Source organism: Sinocyclocheilus anshuiensis, unplaced genomic scaffold (assembly GCF_001515605.1).
Source record: "Sinocyclocheilus anshuiensis isolate Anshui unplaced genomic scaffold, SAMN03320099.WGS_v1.1 scaffold846, whole genome shotgun sequence".
NCBI lineage: Eukaryota > Metazoa > Chordata > Actinopteri > Cypriniformes > Cyprinidae > Sinocyclocheilus > Sinocyclocheilus anshuiensis.
In genome coordinates this window covers 740,429-752,688 of record NW_015540906.1, presented here as the reverse complement: position 1 = coordinate 752,688, position 12,260 = coordinate 740,429, and the positions used below count along the sequence as shown (strand labels likewise).

Here is a 12,260-nt window from a genome sequence, read left to right as displayed (position 1 = left end):
CAGTTTGACAATCTCTGCTTCGACACTGGAGCACCTTTCTTCACACCACCATAGCAGACAAATAACTGGTCTGACTGTCGAAATTGAGGAGTAGAGCTCACATAGCACTTCAAGGCACGCACAGGACACAAAAGTTGGGCACTTGAATCAGACCCTGAAGAAGTCTGAAAAGAGGCCAGTTCAATGTGCTGGTTTATGAACTGAGGAAGAAGGACTTTCGGAAGAAAAGAAGGATTGGGTCGTACAACCACCCCGCAATCATCCGGCAACCAACGCAAGCACAATTCGTTAACAGACAGCGCGTGCGACTCACTCGCATACGCCGCATACGCGATAGCCTACAAAAAAGCAGTCTTCAAGGACATCCATTTAATGTCAGTGCTCTCAAACTGGTCAAACTGGGATGAGCAAAGGAACGTAAGCACAAGTGGCAGATCCCACACAGGGAAGTGAGGAGTCCGAGCAGGGTTCAGACGTCGTGCACCCTTCAGAAAACTGCAGACAAGACTGTGAGATCCAAGAGAAGATCCACCAACTGGAGCATGATATGCAGCAATCGCAGCGACGTACACTTTCAACGTGGAAGCTGCCTTGCCCTCCTCCAGTAAATGTTGAAGAAAGTTTAAGATGCTCGGTATGTCACATGTTGCAGGATCAAGCCCCCGCTCCCCACACCATGCAGAAAAAAGCTTCCAACGGGAGGAAGCATAAATCTGTCGTGTGGAAGAAGCCCTGGCATTAGAGATGGTATGGATAACCGCAGGGTCAAAATGCTCCAGAGAAGGATTTAACCCAATGGCCAGACCCAAAGCTGCAGATGAGCTGGATCCGGATGCCAGACCCTTGCCTCCAGCTGGGAGAGGAGGTCCTTCCTGAGGGGAAGTTTCCACGGATTGCCTGTCAGAAGTCTCGGCAACAAAGGAAACCATGGTCTGGCTGGCCAACATGGTGCCACGAGTAGGACTCTGTGCTTGCACAAGGAGATCCTGTGTAACGTCTCCCATAACAGAGGGATAGGTGGGAACGCATATAGTAGGCAGTTCGCCCATTCGTGAGACAGAACTTCCATCTTTGCGAACCATAAATGACAGTAAGTGGTCATCTCTGAAGCAAAAAGATCCACTTCCGCTCTTCCAAATCTTAGCCAGATCTCCTGCACTACATCTGGATGATGTCTCCATTCTCCTGGATGTACTTGATCCCTGGAAAGAGCGTCTGCAGTCTGGTTGCACACTCCTGGAATTATGAGTTGCCCTCAGTGAAGCGAGTCGTGGCTGACACCATGTCAGGATCTCGTGAGTAAGCTGTAGAGACCTGCGAGATTTTGTGCCGCCCTGGTGGTTCAGATGGAACACTGTTTGTGTTCCAGGACTGGCATGAAATACTTTAGAGCCAAGAACACGGCACGTAGTTCCAGCAGATTGATATGTTCTGTGGCCTGGGTCGGTGTCCAGCGCCCGCAAATACCTCTCTGATTCCACGTTGCCCCCCACCCTGTGAGGGATGCGTCTGTCGTGACCAGTTCCCGACGAGAGGGAACAACACCCAGGGGCACTCCTGCCTTCAGAAACTCTACCTGTCCCCACCGCCTCAATGCACGGATGCAACGGTGAGAAATTACAACCTGCCGATGGCGATGTCTGGTGGGATCTAGCCGCAAACTGTTGTTCCATAATTGTAGTGGTCTAAGGTGGAGTAAACCCAGGGGAATCACCACTGTGGCCACCGTTAACATCCCTATTAGTCGCAGGACCACCTCACAGGACCACAAGTATTTAGTATACGGAGCAAGAATATAACCCGTCTCCCTGAACGAGGGGATGATCTTTGGTCCCACTTTATATTAAGTGGCCTTAACTACTATGTACTTACATTTAAATTAATCATTTGGTACAATGCACTTATTGTGTACATACATGTTTTTACATTTGTACTTATATTTTTAAAATAACTGCATGTAATTACATCTGTAATTAATTTCTGTAATTACATTTATAATTACACTGTTGACCCATCCCTTACACCTTAACCCACCCTTAAACCTACCCGTACCACCAAACCTGTTTCTAACCTTAATCATTTGGTACAATGCATTTATTGTGTACATACATGTTTTTACATTTGTACTTATATTTTTAAAATAACTGCATGTAATTACATCTGTAATTAATTTCTGTAATTACATTTATAATTACACTGTTGACCCATCCCTTACACCTTAACCCACCCTTAAACCTACCCGTACCACCAAACCTGTTTCTAACCTTACCCATATCCCACCTCAATGGCAACAAAAGTGTTTTGCAATACAATGTGAACACAATAAGTACATTGTACTCATTGTTTGATGTAAGTACATAGTAGTTAAGGCCACTTAATATAAAGTGGGACCTGAACTTTTTCTATGGCTCCCTTCTCTAACAGTGAACAAATTTCCCGGGAGAGAGCCATTGCACGAACTGCAACTCTGACGATTGTAGGAACAATTCTTGAAAATCTGGGAGGCCGGCGGTGAAACTGTAGAGTATATCCCCTCCTCAGAGTCATCAAAACCCAGGGTTCTGCTGTGTTGGTCCTCCAGTACTCCAGCTATTCTATAGAAAAACGATCGTCCGCTGGCCTGAATGTCTCAAGCTTTATGTGTGTGACTTTTAGTGGTCGTGGGGGGGCACTGACGGGGTCCCCCTGGCAACTGTCGATGAGGTGGCCGAAAAACTCTCACATCCTCAGTAACACGAGACCTTTGAGGGGGCTGTGACTGAGGTGTAGCGTACCGGTCGGAAACGTTGCTCCGATGTGGCATAGTGATGATGGGTCTGAACTGCTGGCATCCTAAAGGTAGGGTTGCGCTGCACCTGCGTCAGCTGACGAGTGGCCTCAGACAGCTTTACTCTCTTTTCCAACAGTTCTGGAACATTAGGACCAAAAAGATGCCCGGGAACAAATGGAAGATCTCTCAAGGTCCAGATGACTGAACTGACCCTCCACTAGACCCTTCTGCTGCTGGATAACCAGTGAAAACATCCTCAGGAGATGGTTGTGCAGCAACATCTACAGCATCTCCGTGATCATGAAAAAAAGAATCTGAAGCACTCCTAGAAAGCACATCCATATCAGAATGATGTGAGAAACAAGGAGAATCGAGAGACTCTTCCCCAGTTCCCTGATTCTGAACATTCTCATCCTCCTGTGTCATCTTCACAGGTGTAGCAGATGTGACAGGCTGAAGCAAGTGAAGCAGGCGTTTCAGCTCTGCCATCTCTGAAGAAAGCACAGAAACCGTCTTAGAAAGTGAATTTTCCTCAACATGCGAATGTTCATCTCTTCGCGATGTGGCCCTCTTCTTAGATGGGAGGGGAGTGCCGGCTGCCACGGACGCCTTGCGCTTCCGAGTTCGCAAAGGGGCTACGTCCAACTGCCCGAGTTTCACTGTTGAATTAGCGTCTAACTCAGCAAGACGGAGCCGTCATTCCGATATAGGTAAAAGGCTGCAGTGCAGACACAGGTCCGTGAGAGCCTCTCTCAGATGTTGGACACCCAAACGCGACAGGCAGATGTCATGACCGTCGTCCGGGAGAATATTATTAGGGCACAGCTTACAAGTTGGTGGAAAACCAGTGGCAATCGAGCTGTGAGCCATAGTTACTCACTAATAACACCCTCGGGTAATGCCAACAAGTATCTCACGAAAAAAGGAAAATATATCGAAAATGGCCGACGGATTGAACCGAAGGGCACAGAGTATAACATAAATTCGAGGAAAAACACTCAGAATAGCTAACAGTTGATTAAGTCAACGGGAGACGTTAACTTATTGTCGCGGAAAACACCAGCCACCGGATAGCACCGAGAGGCATAGAGTGTAACCGACGAAGCAATATAGACTCAAGTAGAAAATCAAAAACTCACCAAATCAAAAACTCACTGCTAAATATACTCCAAATCTGTTGGAGTGGCGTAGATGCGCGCTGACACAGCTTGTGAGGACGATATATCGCTGCTCTAGTAAGCTGCACTTGACAGCGCGAATATATCACTCAACCTATCTCAACCAGGCGAGAAAGCGAAAGAGGCAGAGTGCTGAGCTACGGTGGCTTATAACCCCCCAGGGCTCAGCATACGTCACTACGTGACTTTGTTGGTATATTCTCTCGACCTATCTAGCTGGCTCTGTGATAATCCATAGTGTTTACACTACCTCTGGCGGTCAGTAGGAATGAAACAGAACTTTACAGATCTGCGCATACACAGAAATCCTCCTGAGGAACGGCGCAAGTTCTCTTTAGCTCTTTTAAAAGCATAAATCTAATCAGATTTAATATATCAAAAACGTCCCATTTTGCAAAAGTCACGTTACATGATTTTACTGATTTGCACGTGATATTGGGCTTGTATGGAGGAAAGAAAGTGCACCGCTGGAAATGAGGCAGAATGGGGCGCAATAATCGCTTTATCTTGATTATTGTACTTTCATAATAGTTGGAGGCTGAAATTGTAAATTGAAACTGTATTTCGATTAGTTTCACAGCCCTTATCTAAGGCAGTGAAGTTCACATAGTTCTTGGGGTCACTGTATCTAGAGCACTAGCACAGAAACTTTATTCATAGAGCAGGCCAGCACTAGGAGTGTCATCTAGTGTGAAACAGTGTGGTGTTTGAATGTTACAGCAATTTATTAAATAAATGGGGGGGGGTGTTGTGATGCATAAATCAAGGCCCCTGTAATGAGAGATAGCTAGAGTTATGTGTTACCCTATTAATCTGCAAACCAGCACTATTTAGCAGGTCAAACATGTGCCAAGATTCATTGCAGATGGTGTTTGCCTTAACATTGCTTCCTTGAAAACGCCGAGGCAATTAAAGTGTGACCATATGGGACAGTCGGTGTTCATAATTAATCAATTCAGCAGTTTCTTGTGCTTGTGTAAGTGAATAAACTCCTGAGTTCAGTCTGCGCAGCTTCTGCTTTGGCCTGGTCATGACTTCTGACTTGATCCTGGCAGCTGTGAGAACACTCCTCTCATCTTGTGCATGTTACCTCAATATGAAGAGGCATGATCATGGATTGACCTGTTTGATTGGGAGTGTTTCTGTTCATTTCTGATTGTTTGTGTGTGTAGGGTGGCTACTTTGGACAGATCAGGAACACTAAGAAGTCATCTCAGCGTCTGAAGGATGCTCTTCTGGACCACGAGCTGGCGTTACCGCTGTGTCTCCTGATGGCCCAGCAGAGGAACGGGGTGGTCTTCTCTGAGGGGGGAGAGAAGCACCTTAAACTCGTGGGGAAGCTTTACGATCAGGTATAATCAACTAACAACTCTTGAAACCAAGATGACTCAGATCCATGCAGTCCTCAACTCTGTCACTGCAGTTTCTAAAAAGAGTATAACTGCTAATTAAACATGACAAGCAGCAGAGCTGATAATACATTTCTTCAAAACTGTTTACTTCAAGTTTGTTTACTTTCAGTCTTGTTAAGATGATGCCATGATATAGATATACAGTCAGACTTTAGGGTTCCTGGAGGGGATGTTCAGGAGGAAACGGCATATACAATTGCACATTTTAATGAGGTAAAGGCTGCCAATTAGGAAAGATCCGCCTTTTAGATGAGAAAATGTGTTAATGGTGTTAATGACTGAAACATCATGGAATAGAAGTTCTTCAACATAGCATAACCCTTCATCAGTGTCTTTCTCACATCAGTGCCATTTGACAGCCTGTCCAAGTCACAAACTGTTAACCCTTAAGTTCATGAATGTTTCTGCTATCATTATTGCATATTCAGGTTTTTAGTGACCCAGATCTATATATCTTAACACGGATGGATCTCTTAACTGCTGCAACTCTCCTGATATTTCAATAACAATTACAAAAGAATAAAATAAAGCATGTTTTGTTGGAAGGGTTCAGTTTGAGGCAATGAATTTCACCCTCCCTGTCATCGTCAGAGTGCACTTCCTCAGTACATTCAGCATCTGGCTCATATTCACGATCTCGACCATATTCTCAAAACGAGCGTTTTCAACCTCTTCAAAATCAGTATTTTGATTTGAATTGGCCATCAAGAGCACTGGGAGAAATTCTGGTGATTTAGTGACCATTTTGGCCAGCTGCCTCACTCATTTTCATTAATTTATTTACTTATTATTACTTTATATTATTGCCTGCCTGGTGCACCAAAGTGATTTCTCAATTCAGCAATTCAATATTAAATTGATAAATCATGAAGTTTGTTTTGACTTGCAATGCTATGATTTGCCTTGGGCAGGCCTACAGAAACTGTTTTGGGCATGGAGACTCACACATATATGATGTTACTTTGCAATTCTGAGAGAAATTTCAAATTTGTGAGAGAGAAAAGGCTGTGATTAGCTTTATTTATTTATTTTATTTTTATTTTTTTATTCTGTGGCTTCCATACTTTTGCATCATTATTGACATCAAACTTGGAGCAACATGTCCACGTTTGACATGTTTGGTAATCCGTTTGGAAAGCTGTGGCTAAAAGGAAAAAAAAAAATAAGTGAATATAAATTTACGTTTTTGTATTTTCTGTGCAAAAAGTTATAATATGGCTTCCGAAAACAGACAATATACCACGCAAGTCTTATGGACTACTTTTGGTCACACTATAGTTTAGGAACCAATTCTCACTATTAACTAACTATTAACTTTTAACAAATTTTGCCTCAAACTCTTAATTTGCTGCTTAGTTTAGTTTATTTTTGTAGCACAATAAAACTACAGTCGCTGACCATTGTGCTGTACAAAAATTGTAAAACCAATATAAAAAAAAATCAATAAAATAGCATACAAAGACACATAGTACATACAGAGAAACGAGCTCAGGACGACTTGCATATTATAAGCCTTCTCTAAATGAACGGCTTTAAGTTTTGCTTTAAACAGAGATTCTGTAGAGATTATCCTAATCATAAAGGTAGGCCAATTTTGGGCCGACTTATGGCAAAAACCTGGTCTCCCTTTCTTTTTAATTGTCATCTGGGAACCTTCAACAGTTTCTGATTTGATGACCTGAAACATCTAGCAGACATGTTAAGTCACAAGTTCAGATAAATAAGAGGGAGCCAGCCCTTTTAAGACCTTAAAAACAAAAAGTAAAATCTTAAACTCTATTCTAAAACACACTGGCAACCAATGCAGAGAGAGTAAGATGGGGGTAATGTGCTCATATTTGCGTGTGCTTATTCATAGTTAGTAAGGTAGTTATTAAGTTTAGGGTTAAGGGATCTAAAATATGGTCATGCAGAATAATTAATTATTTTTGTGCTGTTTAAGTACTAATAAACAGCTAATATGCTAGTAATATAAGCAACTAGTTAATAGTGAGAATTGTTCCCAAAACTGAATTTTCACACTACTTTATCTGATGAGCATGATCTCACTGCAGGGAAAAGAGCAGCGTGAACACTCTGCAAAATCTCTCTTTTTGAGTTTTTGGGTGAAACTGACTTTTTAAACAAGTTCATTGAAAACTGCTGTTTCCCAAAGCAAACCAAACTGAATGATTGAGTTTTAGAAACTTTTCATGGTTGTCAGTGTCGCAGTTGGGAGTGAAAGTGGCCCGTATCAGCCATGGGAGGACTCATGTAGAGAGTTGTACAGAACTTCTGTGATTTTCATCCGCCCACATACACTGGCAGTTTGCTTTTCATGTTCAGCAGCTGCACAGCTCAATTACTCACTGGGTAATCCAATTGACTGTTTCCTCTCTCCCCCCGTGTTCTCTAGACATGTCGCAATTCACAGCAGATGGTGCTAAAAACTAACATCATCAGCTCCATTCTGTGTGGGACTGCGAAATGATGCCGCCGGTCGATCCTTTTTGCTTTTTATTTTTTCATCTATTTTCTCTCAATGTCTCAAATTAGAGCCTTTAGCAAATAATTCCCTCTCGCGATGCCAAATTGTCTAAATAATTGCTCATGGTGTGAATGAGAAACACGCTTTTTCCTGACATCAGTGGGGAAGCTTTTAATGATTAATTTTGGCTCTTTTTTTTTAAAGTCACTTTGCAGGAAGTTGTGTGCTGCTCATTACAATCAGCAGAAATGTGTGGGGCTCCTGTGCCCGGCTATCACCGCCTCTGATGCACCACAGAGATTGATTGACTCATCTCACAGACTAAATATGCATTCAGCATGATTGCATGATTTATGCATAAGCACCCTGAAAAATATTAGAAAACTTAATAATTTGTATAAATTTGCCTTATTTTGCATGTTTAATACATCTTTTGGTATTCTTGCCACTTAATATATCCTAGTGTTTTGTATGTTGTAAAGTGATTTGAACAAACTCCAGACCCCGAAACTTAACTTGTCCTGCATTGTTTGTGCTATGGACATAAATGGTTCCTCAAGTCGCTTGGCTTGCTGAAGAGAAGTGATCAGGCTTCTCACCTAGCAGACGACTCTGGCCATATTCTGGAGATCAGAATATCATCGAGTCTTGTAGGGTTGGGAATCGAAAATCGATTCCAATTCCAGAATCGGATACTTGTTGTCAAATTAAAATTTCGATTCCTATGCGTTTTTTTTTTTTTAGACCCGACCTAGCGATCTGCCAGGACCTTGCTCGCTAATCTAAGCACTCCAAAGTTTGGCTACATTTGCGATCAGAAGCCGAAAAAGCTAAGTATAATATCTGTGATATCTAAACATGTTGCAAGAGAGGTGTCACCACCAACATGACAAAGCACTTTAATTTAATAGATCGTTAAAGATCGCGAACACGATTCAAACACCAACGTGATTCTATTCCTAAATTTCAGTGATTCGTCTGTTTCATTCCTCAACCTTTGACGTGTGCGATCACAACGCTGTGATCACGTGGTTCGTCCGTGCAGCGTACGAACACATCAGTGTGTTTTGAACATTTAAATTTGCGTTCGCTCTGCCGCTGACCTAAAGAGAGCAGCTGTCTGTCATGAATGAAACCGCTTTACAGTCTTTTCAATCACACAGTATCATTATTTCTGTTACAAACATTCAGATCACAGAAGTACTGGGATAAAAGTTTATAGTTCAGATAAAAACTGTGTACGATGTGTATGGTAGCGATTAAAATAGAGTAAATTACCTTTTGAAAGTAATTTGACACTTCAAATGAAGATTTATCGATTACATTGTTACGCCAGTAGGTGGCGAAAAGGGGCTGTTAAAATGTATTTATCTTTGAATCATACAAGAGATTCGTTTAAGAACGCTGATTCTCATCCAGTAATGAAACAAGTACGCTTAAAATGGAGTAAATCACCTTTTGAAAGTAATTTGACACTTCAAATGAAGATTTATCGATTACATTGTTACGCCAGTAGGTGGCGAAAAGGGGCTGTTAAAATGTATTTATCTTTGAATCATACAAGAGATTCGTTTAAGAACGCTGATTCTCATCCAGTAATGAAACAAGTACATCTTGAGTGAGTCATTTAATCGTTCATTCATAAATTACATGTGATTTATCTGTTTTGCACACAAACAGCTCTTAAAGAGTCCAGTTTTTATGTAGCCTGTTGATTTTAGTTAATGGAATTGAGCTGCTCCTAAATGGTTTGCAAAAAAGAGACACAGGATAAATGTTTGATACAGCCGGTTGTTATCTCAGAATAAACCCCTTCAGGCTGATACAAGACCCCTCCGCTTCGCGTCGGGATCCTGATCACCCTGTCGGGGTTTATTCTGAGATAACAACCGACTGGATGTACATTATCCCTTACTTAATCAAATTGGAATCGAAACTGGAAATCGAAAAGAATCGGAATCGATAAGCGGAATTGATGAAATTCAAACGATACCCAACCCTAGAGTCTTGTGGGTAGCTGTTTTGACCCCAAAGCAACATCCTAATGCTGTGATTTACATGGCCAGGGACCTCTGATGTATTCGTCAGACAATGGGTCTTGGCTCTCATTGGGCAATATTTTGTGTCCTACGTTGATATACTGTTATGATCAGTTGTTTTTGTAGAGAACTGTCCAAAATCTTCTGCTTTCCTGCGGTCTGAGTTGATGTTAAAAGCAGTAGGCGTATGTACTCCAGCTAGATAATGCAAATAAAATTTAAGTGAAGATGATTTCTTTTGGATGAATGTGTGTCACTACATTTCCCCACTACATAAACAAACTTCTAGAAATGCTGGGAAAGCTAATTTTCTTTCTCCTCCTAACTATGACTCAAAGCAACTCATGCATTTCATTAATTTTGTCTCATAATGAGAGGTGGAAAAGTTGTGAGTGTGACATGTGACAGCGAGTCCCTCAGGCGGTGTTTTGGCAGTCTGAGCGGTAACACTTTATTTTGATGGGTCCACAACATACTATGAGAAAGTTTGCAAGTATTCTACTAACCCTAAACCTAACCTAACAGTCTACTCTGAGAGTTAGACATGTAGTTGCAAATTAATGAGAATTAGTTGCAAATTTACTTATAGTTAGTAGAATGTCTAAAGTGGACTATCAAAATAAAGTGTAACCGTCTGAGCTGATTTGAGTCTTGAAAAGAAGCCAAGCCAATCTCATCTTCCTTTGACACTCTGGACACAGTATTCTTTGCACAGGTTTGGAGAGGTGTCATCTCTTCCTGTCTGTTGCATCTGTTTATGAGAATGCATTGCTAGTTTGAGTTATCCTTGCATGCCTAGATTTTGGACTTTAGACAAAGTTTACAGCATGCTCTGATCGCCCATTTAGGGAGATTTCAAGGATAATTGTTTCAGAACCGGGCTCATTTTTTTTCTAAAATAATTGGTCAGAGGTTGTCTTAATGAGGTGCTTTTGGTCTGATTAAAAACTAACTCCGTAACGGTCCAGTTCTGGTCTGGTTAGGAAACAATCCGACCAAACGAGCCGGCTAACCAAGCTGCATCATAATTCATAATGGGAAAAGTGTTGTGTAAAAAGCAGCAGTGGCTGAGCACATTAGTATCAGTTGAAAACCAAAGAGTGCCTTGAAATGCCATTAATCTTCTCCGAAATGTGGTCCTGCCTTGCAGGGAAGCTAATGCACAAAGCTAACTTGTTAATTCATCTTGATGGATGGCGCTGTGAGCGTAATCATGGAACATAAACCGGTGCTCTCTGATCAATGAGAGGACAGTTTACTTATATGTGACTTGCATAAATACATTTTGCAACTGTTTCTAAACACAAATGATCTGCAGTTCTGAAAATGTACTTAGACAGGAAGAGGCTGATGGCATGTAAGAAAGTGAAACTTGGTTAAGGACTGGGTGTAAATATTGACTTAATGAATCTTGATATTGATTCTTAATGAAAGTGACGAAAGTGAGGTGACATGTGGCCAAGTATGGTGACCCATACTCGGAATTAGTGCTCTGCATTTACCCATCCAAAGTGCACACACACAGCAGTGAACACACACAAACCGTGAACACACACCCGGAGCAGTGGGCAGCCATTTATGCTGCGGCGCCCGGGGAGCAGTTGGGGGTTCGGTGCCTTGCTCAAGGGCACCTCAGTCGTGGTATTGAAGGTGGGAGAGAGCGCTGTACATTCACTCCCCCCACCTACAATCCCTGCCGGTACGAGACTCGAACCCACAACCTTTGGGTTATGAGTCCGACTCTCTAACCATTAGGCCACGACTTCCCCCAATCGATATTAGTTTATCGATTGGGGGAAGTTTATTCCTGCACTACTTTTCAGTGTCAGCGCACTCCTGCTGCTGGATCTACAGCCTCGCCGAAGCGTCCTCACTGAATGCATGTAATAACGTATAGCACAACCAGTGTAGTCTGATTTATGAACAAGTGAATCTCATGAACCACTTCTCTTTAGTGAATCAGAAACACAGCTGAAGCACATGAACAAATGACTCTTTTGGACATGACTCTCTTTTCAGTGAATCATTTCAGTGAAACTCATTGTCTGAATTGAATCAAATTGAATAAAAAATTACTAGGGATGCACGATATTGGATTTTTGCCGATATCTGATATGCCGATATTTTTCAACTCATTTGGGCTGATGCTGATACCGATATATTTCCTTTTGTTTGGAAACAACACAAAGTCTCTCCTGTGCAGAAATTATAAGCAAATTGTTTTTCATTTTGGTAAGTTTTTAACAAGAACTTATTTGTTAGATAAGTTCTTTTATAATGACAGTACATTGAAGATTTGAAAATAACTATAAATAAACTATTCAATCGCTGCATTTATTTTTTTTTTTTCAGAAAGATGCAGGGGTCTCAGCATTTTAATTTAAGATTCAGCTT

General features: G+C 41.8%; 1 protein-coding gene across 7 annotated transcripts in view; it reads left to right on the top strand.

The window, feature by feature from the left end:
- The window catches only part of LOC107689139 (THO complex subunit 2), a 101,128-nt gene that overhangs the window by 53,357 nt on the left and 35,511 nt on the right, over nt 1-12,260 (top strand). For all 7 annotated transcript variants that reach the window (XR_001634304.1, XM_016487053.1, XM_016487051.1 and 4 more), the window contains exon 21: nt 5,121-5,300. Coding sequence is in view for 6 of the 7 variants with exons in the window: in XM_016487053.1 (XP_016342539.1) it covers nt 5,121-5,300 (180 nt within the window). In the remaining variant the exon portion in view is untranslated. The remainder of the gene's footprint in view (nt 1-5,120; nt 5,301-12,260) is intronic.